Source organism: Stegostoma tigrinum, chromosome 22, assembly GCF_030684315.1.
Source record: "Stegostoma tigrinum isolate sSteTig4 chromosome 22, sSteTig4.hap1, whole genome shotgun sequence".
NCBI classification, from domain to species: Eukaryota; Metazoa; Chordata; class Chondrichthyes; order Orectolobiformes; family Stegostomatidae; genus Stegostoma; species Stegostoma tigrinum.
Genome location: NC_081375.1, coordinates 55,380,689 through 55,399,293, shown reverse-complemented (window position 1 = coordinate 55,399,293; position 18,605 = coordinate 55,380,689). Strand labels below are relative to the sequence as shown.

The window sequence follows — 18,605 nt, the reverse complement described above, 5'->3', positions numbered from 1 at the left end:
TTACTATCATCATAGAAGAAAGTGGTGTGCAGGTTCACCTGACTTGTTCCTGGGATGGCGGGACTGTCTGAGGAAGAGAGAGTGGGTGAACTAGGTCTGTATTCTCGAGTTTTTGAAGAATGAGAGGCAATCTCATTGAAATCTTCAAACTACCTAGAGGGATAGACGGGTTACATAGAGTAAGATGATCCCACTGTCTGAGAAGTCTATATCAAGTGGTACATTTAAAAACAAGGGAGTTACTGTTTGAAACCAATATGAGCAGAAATGATTTCATTTGAAGTGTGTTGAATATTTGGAATTCTGTACACCAGAGGGCAAAGGGTTCTTAGTCTTTGGGTGTGTTCAGAAGCAGACAGATTTTTGATTATCAGCAGACTTTTTCCAGACGAGAGGATGGTTGATAGGTTCGCTGGGGGTCAGGGCAGAAACCACGGCTTTCTTTGTTACAAAGAAGTGACTGGGACATTGGAAATCAGAGCAATATCATTTGCCATTGATACAAAATTTGGAGGTTAGCAAATAATGTGACGATATCAGTTAACTGCAAAAGCATGTAAATAGGCTTAAAGAATGGGCAAGTGACAGGTGGAATTTAATACAGAAAAGCACAAAGTGATGTATTTTGGCAGAAAGTAAACAGAGGTATTATCAAATTAATGGCACAATTTGAAAGAGTTTGCAAATACAGAGGAACTGTCTTGAACTTCATAATTCAAGGCATTGACTGCAAGAGTAGAGAAGATATTCTTGTGGTGCAGAGGTAGCACCTCTGTTTTCATTGATTTTGTTGCCATGTGTACCAAAACGCAGTGAAAAGCTTTATTTATGAGCGGTACAGGCAAATCGCAGCAAGTGAAGGATGTACAGATCATAAAGACTTAGAGCCATACAGGTTACATTCCAGGTTAGATTATTTGAGGCAAGACAGTCCATTCAGCCGTTTGATAATGGCCAGGGAGAAGCTGTTCCTGAACCTGCTGGTGCATGTGTTCAGGCTTCTGTATCTTCTGACGGAAGAGGTTATAGAAGATCATTACCAGAGTGCAATTGATCTTTGATGTTGGCTGCCTTTTCATGGCAGCGAGCCGTGTAAATGGTTGGAAGGTTGGCTTCCGTGACAGTCCGGGCTGTGCACGCCATCTTCTGTAATTTCTTACAGTCCCTGACAAAGCAGTTGCCAGGCCGTTATGCGCCCAGACAGAATGCTTTCAATGGTGCATCTGTAGAAGTTGGTGAGGGACCTTATGGACATGCCAAATTTCCTGAGCTGCCTGAGGAAGAAGAGGTGTTGTTGTGTCTTTTTGACTGTCACATCTACGTGGGAAATCCAGGACAGATTCTGGATGTGAGTTTGCTCGCTGAGCTGGAAGGTTCGTTTTCAGATGTTTCGTCACCATACTAGGTAACATCATCAGTGAGCCTCCGACGAAGTGCTGGTGTTATGTCCCACTTTCTATTTATCTGGTTAGGTTTCCTTGGGTTGGTGATGTCATTTCCTGTTCTTTTTCTCAGGGGATGGCAGATTGATTTGGAGCCAATGTGTTTGTTGATGGAGTTCCAGTTGGAATGCCATGCTTCTAGGAATTCTCGTGCGTGTCTCTGTTTGGCTTGTCCTAGGATGGATGTGTTGTCCCAATCAAAGTGGTGTCCTTCCTCATCTGTATGTAAGGATAGGAGTGATAGTGGGTCATGTCGTTTTGTGGCTAGTTGATGTTCATGTATCCTGGTGGCTAGCTTCCTGCCAGTTTGAGTAGAGCGAACAACCAATGGGGAACTTCAAACCAGCGTCTACAGGAAAACAACACATACGGACCAAATACTGAACTACAGGAGCAACCATCCCAACACCCACAAACGAAGCTGCATTAGAACATTATTCCAACAAGCCACCACACACTGCAGCACAGAGGAACTACTCAGAGCAGAGGAAAATCACCTATACAGCGTATTCAAAAAGAATGGGTACCCTATGAACACAGTCCGCCGATTCCTCAGCAATAAACCCAAACAAACAGACAAAACGGGCTCAGAAACCATAACCACTCTCCCCTACATCAAAGACATTTCTGAAATGACTGCCAGACTACTCGACCTCTTGGCATCAGGGTAGCCCACAAACCCACCAACACACTAAAACAGCAGCTAATGAACTTAAAAGACCCTATACAGACAACAAATAAAACGAACATCATCTACAAAATACCTTGCAAGAACTGTGACAAACACTACATTGGACAAACTGGCAGAAAGCTAGCCACCAGGATACATGAACATCAACTAGCCACAAAACGACATGACCCACTATCACTCGTATCCTTACACACAGATGAGGAAGGACACCACTTTGATTGGGACAACACATCCATCCTAGGACAAGCCAAACAGAGACACGCACGAGAATTCCTACAAGCATGGCATTCCAACCGGAACTCCATCAACAAACACATTGATTTGGAGACAATCTGCAATCCCCTGAGAAAAAGAACAGGAAATGACATCACCAACACAGGAAATGACATCACCAATCCAAGGAAACCTAACCAGATAAATAGAAAGCGGACATAACACCAGCGCTTCGTCGGAGGCTCACTGATGATGTTACCTAGTATGGTGACGAAACGTCTGAAAACGAACCTTCCAGCTCAGCAAGCAAATTCACATCCAGAACCTCAACCTGAGCTACAAATCTTCTCAAAACTCGCTACCAGGACATATTGTTGGTTATTGTCACTTTGAGGAACTTGATGCTCTTCACCCTCTTAACCTCAGTTCCTCTGATGAAGATGGGGGCGTGTTGCCCTCCTTTCTTTCTGAAGCCGATGATCAATTTTTTGGTTTTGCTGACATTGAGAGGCAGATTGTTTTCATTGCACCACGTCACCAAGCCCCTATCTCCCTTTTGTAGTTTGACTCATCGTTGTTAGATATCCAGCCCACTACGGTGGTGTCATCAGCGAATTTGTAGATGGCATTCACTTGGAATTTAGCAACACAGTCCTAGGTGTACAGGGAATACAGTAAGGGCTGAGGACGCATCCTTGCTGTAATGTTGAGTGCTATTGTGGAGGAAGTGCAGTTACCTATCCTCACTGATTGTGGCCCATGGGTCAGAAAACTGAGGATCCGGTTGCAGAGGGCGGAGCCGAGACCAAGGCTTTGGAGTTTTGAAATCAATCTGGCACAGATAAATGTTGTTGAAGTTGGAGCTGTCGTCAATGAGCAGGAGTCTGACTTAGGTGTCTTCCAGGGATGAGTGCAGGCCTAGGGATATCTTATGTCAGTAGGGGATTGAGGCAGGCTGCAAGGCTAGAGTTGATGTGGGCCATGACCAGCCTCTCAAAGCACTTTAAGATTATTGAGGTCAGAGCCACCGGGCGGTCGTCATTAAGACAGACTGTATGTGCTTTCTTCAGTACAGGGATGATGGTGGGGACTTTGGCTTATAGGAGGAAGAGGTTGAAGATGTTGGTGAATACCTCCGCCAGCTAGTCCGCACTGGATCTGAGTGCTTGGCTGGGGACACCATCCGGGCCCGCCGCTTTCCTTGGGTTGACTCCCAGGAAGAAGCCTAGATCCTTCATAAATTGTCCTGGCTAGAATTTTACCAGAATACTTCTAGAGTTGGGGGTGATGGGCCACTACAAGATCAGGTTGAAGAATCTGGAGATGTTCTTGGAGCAAAGAAAGTTGAGGGAAATCTGATGGATGTCAACAAGATTATGACCGGTATAAGTATGTAGATGAAACATAGCTGCTTACATTTTTGATACTGCAAAGATAAGGGGACAGAGATTGAATGTGTGGGTTGGAGGGGGTGGGCGTTGTGAATTCACTGTCTTCCATGGTGGTGAAGCGGTGACAATGACAGATCATGTTTTGGCTGTTATGACTTTAACCTCATGATGTAACTGCCAATTTCTCAACTGCAGTTAATACAGAGCATTAAATTGTCTGCAATGTCCATCTCCCTGAATGAGTATTACGAAAATGCACGGTGTAGAGCTAGATGAACACTGTTTACTGCTGTCACACTGTGAAGAGTCAACCTTCTCAGAAAGGAAACACCTTGGGTCCCCCAGTTAGCCACACTGAGGCAGGACTAACTTCAGCTTTCTTGGCTGGTTTCATTTGAAGCACAGCCCCCTGACCCTGGGGAGGCATGGTGGCTCAGTGGTTAGCACTACTGCCTCACAGTGCCAAGGACACAAGTTCAATTCCACCCTCGAGTGACTGTCTGTGTGGAGTTTGCACGTTTTCCTTGTGTGTACATGGGTTTCGTCAGGGTGCTCCAATATTCTCCTATAACCCAAAGATGTGCAGGTTAGGGTGGATTGGCCATGCTAAGTTGCCCATAGTGACCAGGGCTGTGCAGGCTGGGTGAATTAGCCATGCAAAATGCAGGATTACAGGGATATGGCAGGGGTGGATCTGGGTGGGATGCTCTGCAGAGGATTGATGTGGACTGGATGGGCTGAATAGCCTGTTACAACACTGAAGAGATTCTGTGGTATTCTGTGATGATTGGGATGCTTTCTGGAGGGTTATTATGGACTAAATGACCTGCTTCCATACTGTAGGGATTCTATGAATCTGGTCTCCAGTGCTTGCTCCATTAATAGCCATGCTTTCACCAGCTAAGTTCTCAGAGTTGAAATTCTAGCCTATCTTGAACTGCCTGTCTTCCTTTAGGGCACTTCTTTGCTCACCCTTTCTATGTTGGCTCCCCAAAAACTCTAGCATGATCTGCATCAATTCAAACACTGTCTACCAACCCCAATTTCCAGTTTCCATTTCCTATCCTCAGACTCATACCCAGCCTCAGACTGTACCCATAAGACCGTAAGATGTAGAAGCAAAAATAAGCCATTTGGCCCATCAACTCTGCTCTGTCATTCAATGAGATCATGGCTGATCTCATAATGCTTGACTCCACTTTCCTGCCTTTTGCTGGTAACCCGTTATTCCCTTTCATGTTTAAATATGTATGTTTCTCAGCTTTGAATGTACTTATAACCCAGCCTCAACAGTCCTCTGCAATAAAGTATTTATATATACGTTCTGAGAGGAAGAATTCCTCCTCATTTCTGTCTTAAATGTGCAACCCTTATTTTGAGATGATGCTGTATGGTCCTACATTTTCCCACAAGGGAAAACAACCTGTCCACATCTACCCTGCCAAATCCCCTAAAAATCTTGTATGTCTTTATGAGATCATCTCTCATTCATCTATTTTCCAGTAAGTGCAGACCCAACCTATTTAACCTTTCCACATAAGAGAGTATTTCTGTACGTGGTATCAGCCCGGGGAACCTTCTCTGGACTGTCTCCAATTCCCATATATCTGTCTTCAGTTAAGGGCCCCAAAACTGTTCAGTGTTTCAAATGTGGTGTGACTAGCACCTTGTATAGTTTTAGCAAAACCTCCCCACTCCTAGTCTCCATTCCCTTTGAAAGAAAGGCCACCGTTCTATTTGCCTTCCCTATTACCCACTGAACTTGGATCCTAGCATTTTTTAATTTATGCCTGGGGACTCCCAAATACCTCTGTGCTGTAGCTTTCTGCAGGCTTTCTCTATTTAAGTAATATTCAGCTCCTCTATTTTTCTTGCCAAAGTGCTTGCCTTCACATTTTCCTCTGTTATATTCCAACAGCCAATTTTTTTTCCCACTTGCTTAACCTGCCCATTTCTCTCTGTAAACTTTGAGTCATCCTCAGCACTTGCCTTCACACCTATTTTTGTGTCATCTGCAAACCTAGCTATTGCACATATCAAACATCTTCTGAAATTTCAAATACATGACATCCACTGCTTCCCCTTTCTCTACCCTGCTTGTCATCTCTTCAAAGAATTCAGGCTGTACCCAGTGCCCAGCCATGGCACTGTCTTAGTCACTCCCAAATATGACCATGATAGTTGCAGTGAGCTCACACTCTTCTTTCCTACATCTGTTCCAGCACCACATCTGGGATATGTTTGCTTCAATTAGCTTCCAGTAACTCTGCTCATTACTGATCTTTGTCTGGATCTATTTTAATTATTTTGCTTTGATTAATTTATACAGCAAAGTTTTAAATTAAACATGAAATGTATTAGCAGTCACAATGTGATGCTGGAAGCTAATTATTCACTAAGACCTCTAAGCTACATGTTACAAAGTGAATCTGATGATGAAGGGAAAGGAGAATAAACCTGCAGTTTTCACAAATGATTATACACCATAGTTAATGGGACATATTCAGATATCCTGCTATACATAAAATATCAGGTGACTGCTTTATTCGGGTTGTGTGGTGTGGCATTACATATTTGGGGTGGTGAAGAGTGAGGCCGGGGTGTTAGGGATGGAGCAGAGTGGGATTGGGGTGTTAGGGATGGAAGAGAATGAGGTTTGGGGTGTTAGGGATGGAAGAGAGTGGGGTTGAGGTGTTAGGGATGGAAGAGAATGGAGTTGGGGTGTTAGGTACGGAAGATAGTGAGGTCAGTGTGTTAGTGATGGAAGAGAATGGAGTCGGGGTGTTAGGGATGGAAGAGAGTGGGGTTGGGGTGTTAGGGATGGAAGTGATTGGGATCAGGGTGTTCGGGATGGAAGAGAGTGGGGTTGAGGTGTTAGGGATGGAAGAGAATAGAGTTGGGGTGTTAGGGATGGAAGAGAGTAGTGTCGGGGTGTTAGGGATGGAAGTGATTGGGATCAGGGTGTTAGGGATGGAAGAGAGTGTGGTTGGGTTGTTTAGGGATGGAAGAGAGTAGTGTCGGGGTGTTAGGAATGGAAGAGAATAGGGTTCGGGGTGTTAGGGATGGAAGAGAGTGTGGTCGGTGTGTTTTAGGGATGGAAGTGAGTGTGGTCGGTGTGTTAGGGAAGGAAGAGAGTGTGGTCGGTGTGTTAGGGAAGGAAGAGAGTGTGGTCGGTGTGTTAGGAAAGGAAGAGAGTGTGGTCGGTGTGTTAGGGAAGGAAGAGAGTGTGGTCGGTGTGTTAGGGAAGGAAGAGAGTAGGGTTGGGGTGTTTGAGGTGGTGCACAGTTGGGTATTGGCTGCTGTAGTTTGTGGTTCTTTATGACAAGCCACTTTGTCCCACATTTTGAGTGCCTCAAGCATACACAACAGGTCTCTGTGCCTCTGTCTTGCGCTCTCTCTCTCTCTCTCTCTCTCTCTCTTTAGGTCCACCTTTGTGAATTTTGTAAAATTAAAATTTCTGCTTAAGTTTCATGTAAAGGTATATATTTGTCGTTGTTGTTGTCATTGTGAGAGCGCAGCCTGGTGGCTCTCGAGAAGGTGATGGTGAGCTGCCTTCTTGAACTGCTGCAGTCCACCTGCCGTAGGTAGACCCACAAAGCCCTTAGAGAGGGAATTCCAAATTTTGACTTGGCGGGATTGAAGGAGCAGTGGTATATTTCCATGTGAAGATAGTGAGTGATTTGGAGGGGAACTTGTAGGTGGTGGTGTTCTCATGTATCCAGGATAAAGCAACCATATTGACTAGCACCATTCAACATTCAAACCCTCCATCACTGACACACAGTGGTAGCACCTGTACCATCCACACCATCTTCTCAAGCGGCAATTCGGGACAGATATTAAATATCCAGCAACACCTTCATCCAACGAATGACTGAATTTAAACAACAGCTTTGCAGGCCTTTTCCATACCTTTTCTGACTGCACCATCTCTCTTTCTATGCCAGTGCCCACACTGCCCAGATCTGACGGGCAGATCCCCAGGACCAGCCCTCCCCCAGGTAAAAGTCTTTTGCTGCAGCTTCCAGACACACACCCCTTCTTAAATTTCTTCCTCATCCTCCAAACACATCGTGAACCTATCAGCAGCTGGCAAGGGAGAGAACCAGCCTATGATTGGACAAGCTGCTCCTCCAAGATTCAAGCAACAGTTCTCCTGTTGGTGGGTCCTGTGTTTGAATTTCGCTGAAGCTAGTTCATACAGTGGCCATGAAAGTTCAGTTCCAGTGCACCCAGCAATGTATGCCACTATCTGTCAGGGCTTTCTGTTAAGTTCAAATATATACCTTATTCCTAAAAATCACCTTTATATGTATACATAGTCACAAATGCAGTTGGGTTCTGACGGTAGCCTATCCAGGAAACAAATATTGAAGTTTGACTCTATCCGAACCAACCTAAAACATCTCTGATGCATACAAAATTATATTTATGTGCACTTGAGGCACGAGAAGAGTCTGATAACTGAATGGACTCCCCCACGTCTGTCAGTGGTGGAGGGAGCGAAAATTGAAGCTGTTGTATTGGGCTTGATGATGTCAAGCTTCTTGAAGCTGCACCTAACCAAGCGTGCTGAGTTTGTGTATGAGATGGATATTTAGTGGGGTGCAGTAATTGTTGCAGTGTTGAATGTTATTACAAGGGCACCCATTCTGATTCCCCATATGGGAACATAATCGAGTGTAGTGAGTCCACAACTATGTTCCATTCTCCAGGTGGGCATGATCTGTTCTTTGGCACAACAATTCTAAGGCCACCCCCTGCAGTATTGTTCGGTTGGTGGAACTGACAGACTCTTTCTGGGCCTCTCTTGCTCTCATGGCTTTGGATTAGATAATTGCTCATTCAGCCGAGTATCAAGATGGGATGAAAAGGTCAAAAAGGCCATCTGAAGTCAGCTCAGATCTGAACAGGGCCACTCAAATTTTAATTCGCTTAAGATTTTGCACAAATCTGGAAGAGTACAGCTGTTATCAGTAATGTGACAGTTTGACTACAACAAAAAAAAACTCACTAGGTGTTCTTTGAAGGTGGAAACGTGTCATTATTCCCTGGTCTGGCCTATATGTGACTCCTGTCTTGGTGTTGACTTTCACTGATCTGAAAATATAGAACTTAAAATAATTCCTGAACTCCCTGTTGCTGACTTGTCCTGGTAACAGACACAGGTCTTCCTGGATCTATAGCCTTACAGAGAAAAGGCCTCAGGCCAGGAGGCTCAAGCCAACCTCTATTCTCACTGTTACAACAGCACACCTGTTTGTGAGGATCTAGCAGGACTGGCGCATTAAGAAAAGTGAAACCTTCGAACAAGTCTGTCAGAACAGCAACCAGAACTTGAATTCCAGGTTCTATATGAATGCAGTAAATTGTCCAGAAACATCCTGGAGAGTATTATTGAGCAAAATTTGAGACCGACCTACACAGGAACATCAAACTGAAAGCTTGGTCAAAGCTGGCTTTAAACTGCATCTCAAAGGAGGAAAGGATTGGGGAAAGAGAGAGAGGTTTCATGAGGGAAATGCACAGTTTTGGGACAGCAGCGCTAATGTTGCAAGTGTGCAGCAATCTCAGATGAGGCATTAAACTGAGGCTGTATTTGCCCCTTGGACTGATATGAAAGATTTGATTTGATTTATTATTGTCACATACCGAGATACAGTGCACCGAGAGGACCCAGTGTGGAGCTGGAGGAACACAGCAGGCCAGACAGCATCAGAGGAACAGGAAAGCTGACGTTTTGGGACAGGGCACTTCTTCAGAAAAGCAGTGAAAGCTGTTGTTTTATTGTGCTAAGCAAATCATATCTTACATAAGTACATCAGGGTAATATAATAGAATATATGCAGCATATAAGGTTTCAACTAGAGAGAAGGAACAGAGAAGGATCAACCCTAATATATGCGGGGTCGATTCATTAGTTTGATAACAGCAGGAAAGAAGCTGCACTTAAATCTATTAGATCTGTTTTCAAACTTTAGTATCTTCTGCCCAGAGGAAAAGGATGGAAGAGAGTACACCCGGGCTGGCAGGGGGCTTTGATTGTGTTGGCTGCTTTCCCAAGGGAGTGTGGGTGGAGACAGAAGAAGGAACACTGGTTTCATGATGGACTGGGCTGCCTCCCCAGGGTTTTGTCTCCATATTTATCCCTTAATGTCACAAAAACAGATTATCTGTGTGATAATGATTGAATAGCTGTGGGAGTTTACTGTGCATAACATGACTGTTGTATTCTCTGCATTACAAGAGTGACGACAGCTGAGATACACTTCAATTGGTGTAAGGTGCTGTGAGATGTCTGATGGTGGTGAAAGGTGCTATAATACTACAAATCCTTTCCTTTTTATAATATGAATCAGTGAGGGGAGATCTCTTCTACATTTCCTACACAGAAAGTTCCAGTTTCAGATTGTCACCCCATTCCACTATAATTCTGTGATCAAACCACAGGATGGTCAGTACCCAGAGCTCCCTTTGTGGTCAGCCCATGCCCCACTGGATTTTCATTCTGACTTGTAGTTGCATTCCTGGCTCATGCCTTGTTAATCAATGTCCTGGCCAATATTTACCCCACGACCAAGATCCATAAAACAGGTAATCCCAACATTGTAACATTGCGATTTATGGGAGTTTAACGTGTACAAAAATATCGTAATGTGAAAAATGCAGGAACAAGTGACTATATTTCTGAAATACTTTCTTGGTTGTAAAGTGCTTTGGGATTTCTTGAGGCCATGTCAGATGCAAAAGAAATGCAATACTATTCTTTTTCTTTCCTTTGCCCCTTTGGTCTGCTTTCCTTTATTTCAAGGTGTTGGTTTTGTTTTGTTTCTTTTCCAAATCTTCTTGTGTTAATCTCAATGGACAGGGTAGCAATTATAATGTAATGAGCAATCCTCCCCTTCTTAAAAGAGCCCCACTAATAAACTGTGACAAAAAAACCTAAAGATTAAATCTTAAAGGAAACTGGATCAAAGTAAAACTCGATTCTGGTTATTAAAGTGCTGCAGGGCCTGACCATCACCATGGAAGTCGAGGGTCTTGAGTGTAACAGTGGACAGTGTGCTCTGTCCCCAGGGACCCCAATGTATGGACATGAGGAAGAGAGGCAGGCAAAAGCCCTAGCTGACCATTGCTGCCTGGACCTGTTGATGGCCACACTGTATACGCCCAGGAGCTGTCATATGCAGAGAGCTTCTGACCTGCCCATTCCCTTTCCCACTGGGTGCGAAGGTCAGCTGAGTAGGATTGAAGTGAAGCCAAGGATCCCCTTCAAGTGAAAGAGGGACTACCACCTCACCAATGTGTCTGTTACCTATGTATCTATTAGCTCTGCATTCCATGGACACTCTCACTGAATGCAGGTCACCAACCTCACTGGGTTCCCTTTGGACATGGAATTCCTGCTTTTTCAGCTATTACCTGGCATGCACTAAGTGTTGTAACTTGTTTGTAATCAGAAACAAAGAGTTGGAAATTGGTTTTAAAAAATACTAAATATATCAGTTTACCTTTGTGTCAGCAAGTCGTTGGGGGTATTGTGACCTATGAGTCAGTACTCGGCAACACTGGTGCCTGGAATCGATTGACTGCAGATAGGATTGATAGTGAAGGTATATGAGTGAAGTGGTTTGTAATGGCTCTGTTCTATTCTGGCAGTGAATCAAGTGGAACTTGCAACGTGATAGTGAGCTTGTTTCGCTATCCAGTCACTCACCTTGAGACATAGTCACTGTTTAAAGTTCTTACAACATCTATTTTTAATAGATTCACACCAACCATCATTCTCTCTTCTCTCCTGTTTCCCTGGGTTAACCATTTCAGTGCAAAAGGAATCCCCACGGAGACAGTTTAATTGATGCATATTGTCACACAGAGACCCCATTTCCAAATTGGGGTCAATCTCACTGGGCTTCATTGATGCTCCACGTCCCCAGTCCTTACCTTCTCCCCAGTCACTAAGCTCTCTGCGTTCCCAACCCTCTCTCCAAACCCCACTGTCTCCCCATTCCCCAATGCCTCCCCGTGCAACGCCCTCTCCCCCCTCCCCAAACCCCACCCTCTCCCCAATCCTGACCCTTTCCCTTCTCCCCAACCTCTCCCAATTTTCTCAATCAATCCCATCATCTTTCTGTCCTCCCTGCCCAGTCATTCTTCCATTCTATTGCCACTTTCACATTCTGTCTATTCTCCCTTTGCCTATTCAATCTCCTCACTTACTCTCACCTCTCTCCAGCGCCTGGACCATTGTCCCACCACGAAACTGGAAAGGCTCTTAGAGCTGTTCCTCTGTTCCTTCTAGGCTGTGGCCAGTTGGTGTGTTTTGTGCCAATCCTTCCCTAATCCTTATTGTGTCTCAGTGCTGGTAGGTTCCAGCTGTACTTATGTATCATCTCAGGACCTACCCTTCGAGGACCATTTGGCAACTAGCTACAGCTGGTGAACAGCCTACTGTATGGGCAGTGCCTGTCTTATACTCAGGGGTCCCAGGAAGAACAATGTGCAGTCTTCTGAGCAGCTGGAGGAGATCAGAAAATAATTTCCTTTGTTTAGATTAGTTTTGCAAATGGGGGTGAGCAGGTAGTTCAACTGTGACAGCCCTCATTATTGAGCACAATCCTATTGCAGTCTCCCTTCTCCAAGTTGCTTGCAACAATTGTTGAAAAGAGACTGAGGAGCTGGTGTTCTTGCAGGCAAGTAGGACACTAGAAGGTAGGCTCTTTTGTTTCTCAGTTGAGACAGATTGTATGATAGTGGAAGGACGCCCCAGCCTGGTTTATCAGATTCTCAAACAGAACTGTCTCATCCAGTCCCACCTCCTGGCTTACTCCTTGTTTCTCTTTGCTATAGTGTCTGTAGGTTGTGCTCAGTCCTCATTGAGGCTGTGGGGAGCCATCCCTACATCAGGTCATTTGTTCACTTGCTGCGTTCAGTATTAATGGTTAACCGTTTCATGAAGTCATGTGTGGGGTAGGTCTGTTTGGGGAATTCCCTTCCCTAAAAGCTATTGGTCCATTGATCGGGATTCAACAATAAGCCAATAGATGTATGGTCACCTCACTAGTGACCAAATACTTGGATGTATTCAGTTCTGGGAACGAGGAGAGAAAGCAGGAATAGAGAAAAGGAATGGAAAAAGTTCACCAAATAGAACCAACGAGAGAGCAAAGAAAGGATTGAAAAATGAATAATCTTTTTCATTGCAACTTTGAAGATCAAGTGAGAAATGGGGGCATCTAGGGGCCGGAGAAGGTTACAGGGCTCATAAATTATGAGAGATATAGTGCACGGAGAAAGACCCTTTGGCCCATCAAGTCTGCGCCAGTCAAAACATGCACTTATTTTGGCCCATAGCCTTGTATGCCTTGGCATCACTAACATACATCTAAATACTTCTTAGATGTTTATAAGGGTTTCTGCCTCTACCACCCACGCAGGCAGTGAGTTCCATTTTCCCCACCTTCCTACGAGTGAAATTGTTTTTCCTCACATCTCCTCTAAACTTCCTGTCCCTTACCTTAAATCTTTGCCCCCAGTCATTGACCCCTCCTCCAAGGGAAAAGTCTCTTTCTGTCTACCCTTTTCCCTTTTGTACATCTCAATCGTTTTCCCCGTCATTCTCCTCTGCTCGAAGGAAAACAAACCCCGTCTGTCCAATCTCTCTTCATAATTGAAACTCCCCAGCCCAAGCAGTGTTCTGGTAAATCTCCTCTGCCCAAGAGCCACTGCTATCATGTCCTTCCTATGACCCTGACTTTAACCCAGAATCCAGAACTGCACACAACACTCTAGCTGTGGCCTAACCAATGTTTTATTCAGTTCAAGTATAACCTGCTTGCTCTTAAATCTATGAGTCAGCTGTAAAGACAAGTATACCATATGTCATCTTTACCACATTATCTGTTTGGCCTGATACCTTAAGCAACTAATGTACACGAACAGCGCTGCCATTCATCATATATTCCCTTACCTTTGTTTGTCCCGCACAAGTGTATTATCTCACATTTAGCCACACTGAATTCCATTTGCCATATATCAGCCCATCGAAAATGAGGTATAGGGAAGGGTGTAGGGACTGGAGAAGGTTACAAAAATGGAAGGTTTGTCAGGGCTGCATGAGGTTACAGAGATAGCGACAGGGTGTATGGAACAGAGGAGGTGATTGAGATAGGGAGGAGTGCAGGGGCTGGAAGAGGTTACTGATGTGGGGAGGGGTATAGGATACTGGTTGTTGTTGTCGAGATTGGGAGACATAAAGGGTCTGAAGGAGATTACAAAAATTGGTAGGGGTGTAGGGGGCTGAAGGATGTTACAGCAATAGAGAAGTGTGTAGGGTCTGGAGGAGGTTAAGAGAAATAGGAAGGGGTGTGGGTTGGAGTTATTTTTGAAAGTCACCCAGAGACACAGTACTCTAGGGAGAGGTTTGCTTGTTGAAGCTGTCCTGTAGATCATTGGTGTTACTGTAATGAACAATATATTGGAATGCAAATGACTTCCATGACCTCTGTCCGGTATGTACATATACAGAGAAAGTTTGCATTTATTAAGCTCTTTTCACACCCCAGAACACCTAAAACATTTTATAGCCAACAAAATGTTAGTGAGCTGCAAACTCTGGTGTGATGTGGCAATCCATTTATGCATAGTAAGATCCCTCAAACAGCAATGGAATAATGGACAAAGATCTCTGTTTCAACAAATGTTGTTACATTTACCGTGAGTGAAGGATAACTGTCCCATTCTTCCTCCAATCATACTGTGGGCTACTTAAGCCTTAGCGTAATATGTCATTTGGAAGCCAGCACCTTGAATACTGCAGTAGCCCCTCATTACTGAGCACAAGAGTGAGCTTGGTTCATTTACTCCAATCTCTAATGTTGGTTTTCAATGCACTGCATTTCTGACCCGGAGATGGGGTATTGCCCCACAGCCAAAATGACAGCGGAAAGAGCCAGGGAAGTAAGAACAGAAACTTCTTGCAAACTGTGTGCTGACTTTGTCTCAAGTGAGAAACATTTACTCTCAGCTACAAGGAAATTCATTATATTTCCCTTTTGGAATTGGTTGTACAATATAAAGCAATGCCTTAGTGGGATCTCCTTGAAAACAGTCACTGTTACCAGAAGCTGAAAAGGAATTTTTAGGCCTAGAGGGTCAGCTCCCAAACTTTGCTGGATCTCTTGTGTTAAAATGGCCTGTTGATTTAACCATTTCATGTTCTATTGCCAAGCTCTTTCTTTAAGGAATATTCTAATTAGACTTTACACACACACTGTAGGTCATGTTAATTGGAGACTCTGGCGTGGGCAAGACCTGCTTCCTAGTCCAGTTCAAAGATCGTGCTTTTTTAGCAGGAAACTTCATCGCCACAGTCGGGATAGACTTCAGGGTGAGATACTGCTCTGAGTTTTCTGTTTATTTGATTTATACTTTTCCACAGAGAGAATTTCCAGATACCTCCCGAACTACTGAGAGGACACTGGATTACAGTAGGTTTGGGAAAGAGGATTGGGAAAGAGGTCTTGGGTGGACGTAAATTCAGTGAGATTTCCCTTATAAAGCAGGACTCCCTCCCTTGTCTTGCCTGTAAGAGGGCTGTGAATAGTAAATGGGGGTCTCCAAAGGGAGCTCTTTCTGTCCAGACTTGTGAATGAAGAATAGACACTCTGGCTTTAATATACAAAAGTGACCTGAAGTAGTACCCACAGTGCTGAAGGGCTCCGTAATCTGGGCCATACTAATCCATGGAAGTTTTTAAAATAGATTTTCAGCTCAGAAACAGTTAGTTATTAGGGGCTTGTTCTTAGGTTTTGTTTTTACGAGAAATACTCAGTAGATAGACACAGTCTGCTGAGTGCAAGTACCACATATACATTGCCAGCCCAATAAAGCCTTGGAACATGTGTCACTGTAGCTTATCCCAGTTGTCTCAGTTATACGCTTTTGAGCTTCTTGACTTTATTTGAACCAATTGACCTGTAACAAAGCTTCATAACATCTTCCGCAAAATAAAACCTTCTCCACAAATGACCATTGAGTCCCTGCAAATGGAAAGTCTGAGATGTTGAATAGTTGCCAAGACTCCCATGATAGGGAGTCCCATCTACCCTGCCGTATCTGACAAGCTATGAACGTTATGATCATTTACAAGCTTCTCAATTGCCCTGTCTCATTGTGACTGGGACAGAGATGCTGTTCTCACGCAGCCAGTTTGGTAATGGAATAGGATCACTGAGAGTAACTTACCAGTGGGCTATCAAGGAGGGACTTCAAATTCCCTCAAGAACTGTAATTTACACTGTTATATCATATTTGAATCCATCCCACAGGGTCTGAGCAGTGGGTCACTGGTCATATCACTCCTCAACCTCTGGCCTTCCCAATATCTGTAAACCTTCTCCAACCATGAACTCTCACTTCATTTCCATAAGATATAGGAGCAGAATTAGGCTATTCAGCCCATTGAGTCTCCTTCACCATTTGAGAAATATATATTGATATATTTCTCAAGCCCATTCTCCTGACTTCTCCCCAGAGCCCTTGATCTCCTCACTACTCAAGAGCCTATCTACCTCTGTCTGAAATGAACTCAATGACTTGGCCTTGACCAGACCCTGATGGCAATGACTTCTGCAGAGTCACCATCCTCTGGTTGAAAGAATATCTTCTCATCTCAGTTCTAAATATTCATCCCTTCACTCTGAGGTTGTGCCTTCAGGTCCTAATCTCTCCTATTAGTGGAAACATCTTCTCCATATCCCCTCTCCAGACCTCTCCGTACTCTGTAAGTTTCAATGAGATCCTCACTCAACTTTCTAAACTCAATCGATTGCAGACCCAGAGTCCTCACCTGCTCCTCATTGCACATGTCCTTCATTCTTGGGATCATCCTTGTAAACTTCCTCTGAAACCCATCCAAGGCAAACTCATTCTTCCTTAGACATGGGGCCCAGAACTGCTGACAATATTCTAAATGTGATCTGACAAGAGCTTTATACAACATCTGCAGTACATTCCTGCTCTTGTATTCTAGCCCTCTTGAAATGAACGCCTGCATCGCATCAGTTCTGAGGAAGGGTCACCGGACCCAAAACATTAACTCTGATTTTTTTCTTCACAGAGACCTGCTGAGCCTTTCCAGCAATATAATAAAATGTGAGGCTGGATGAACACAGCAGGCCCAGCAGCATCTCAGGAGCACAAAAGCTGACGTTTCGGGCCTAGACCCTTCATCAGAGAGGGGGATGGGGTGAGGGTTCTGGAATAAATAGGGAGAGAGGGGGAGGCGGACCGAAGATGGAGAGAAAAGAAGATAGGTGGAGAGGAGAGTATAGGTGGGGAGGTAGGGAGGGGATAGGTCAGTCCAGGGAAGACGGACAGGTCAAGGAGGTGGGATGAGGTTAGTAGGTAGGAGATGGAGGTGCGGCTTGGGGTGGGAGGAGGGGATGGGTGAGAGGAAGAACCGGTTAGGGAGGCAGAGACAGTTTGGACTGGTTTTGGGATGCAGTGGGTGGAGGGGAAGAGCTGGGTTGGTTGTGTGGTGCAGTGGGGGGAGGTGACGAACTGGGCTGGTTTTGGGAAGTGGTGGGGGGAAGGGGAGATTTTGAAGCTGGTCCCACCTCCTTGACCTGTCCGTCTTCCCTGGACTGACCTATCCCCTCCCTACCTCCCCACCTATACTCTCCTCTCCACCTATCTTCTTTTCTCTCCATCTTCGGTCCACCTCCCCCCTCTCCCTATTTGTTCCAGAACCCTCACCCCATCCCCCTCTCTGATGAAGGGTCATTTTCACCATGGACGTCCAGTCCCTATACACCTGTATTCCGCATGCAGATGGCCTCAAGGTCCTCCGCTTCTTCCTGTCCCGCAGGCCCGACCAGTCCCCCTCCACCAATACCCTCATCTGCCTAGCCGAACTCGTCCTCACCCTCGACAACTTCTCTTTCGATTCCTCCCACTTCCTACAGACTAAGGGGGTGGCCATGGGCACCCGCATGGGCCCCAGCTATGCCTGCCTCTTTGTAGGTTACGTGGAACAGTCCCTCTTCTGCACCTACACAGGCCCCAAACCCCACCTCTTCCTCCGTTACATTGATGACTGTATCGGCGTCGCCTCTTGCTCCCCAGAGGAGCTCGAACAGTTCATCCACTTCAACAACACCCTCCACCCCAACCTTCAGTTCACCTGGGCCATCTCCAGCACATCCCTCACCTTCCTGGACCTCTCAGCCTCCTTCTCAGGCAACCAGCTTGTAACTGATGTCCATTTCAAGTCCCCCGACTCCCACAGCTACCTTGAATACACCTCCTCCCACCCACCCTCCTGCAAAAATTCCATCCCCTATTCCCAATTCCTCCGCATCCGCCGCATCTGCTCCCACGATGAGGCATTCCACTCCCGCACATCCCAGATGTCCAAGTTCTTCAAGGACCGCAACTTTCCCCCCATAGTGGTCGAGAACGCCCTTGACCGCGTCTCCCGCATTTCCCGCAACACATCCCTCACACCCCGCTCCCGCCACAACCGCCCAAAGAGGATCCCCCTCGTTCTCACACACCACCCCACCAACCTCTGGATACAATGCATCATCCTCTGACACTTCCGCCATCTACAATCCGACCCCACCACCCAAGACATTTATCCATCCCCACCCCTGTCTGCTTTCCGGAGAGACCACTCTCTCCATGACTCCCTTGTTCGCTCCATGCTGCCCTCCAACACCAACACACCCGGCACCTTCCGCTGCAACCGCAGGAAATGCTACACATGCCCCCACACCTCCTCCCTCACCCCTATTCCAGGCCCCAAGATGACTTTCCACATTAAGCAGAGGTTCACCTGCACATCTGCCAATGTGGTATACTGCA

General features: G+C 45.4%; 1 protein-coding gene across 3 annotated transcripts in view; it reads left to right on the top strand.

Moving 5' to 3' along the window:
* Positions 1–18,605, top strand: part of LOC125463819 (ras-related protein Rab-37-like) — a 278,826-nt gene that overhangs the window by 179,797 nt on the left and 80,424 nt on the right. The window contains exon 2 of one of the 3 annotated variants that reach the window (XM_048555565.2): positions 15,016–15,126. The exons of the other annotated variants lie outside the window; for them this stretch is intronic. Coding sequence (XP_048411522.1) covers positions 15,016–15,126 — 111 coding nt within the window. The remainder of the gene's footprint in view (positions 1–15,015; positions 15,127–18,605) is intronic. 3 annotated transcript variants of the gene reach the window in all.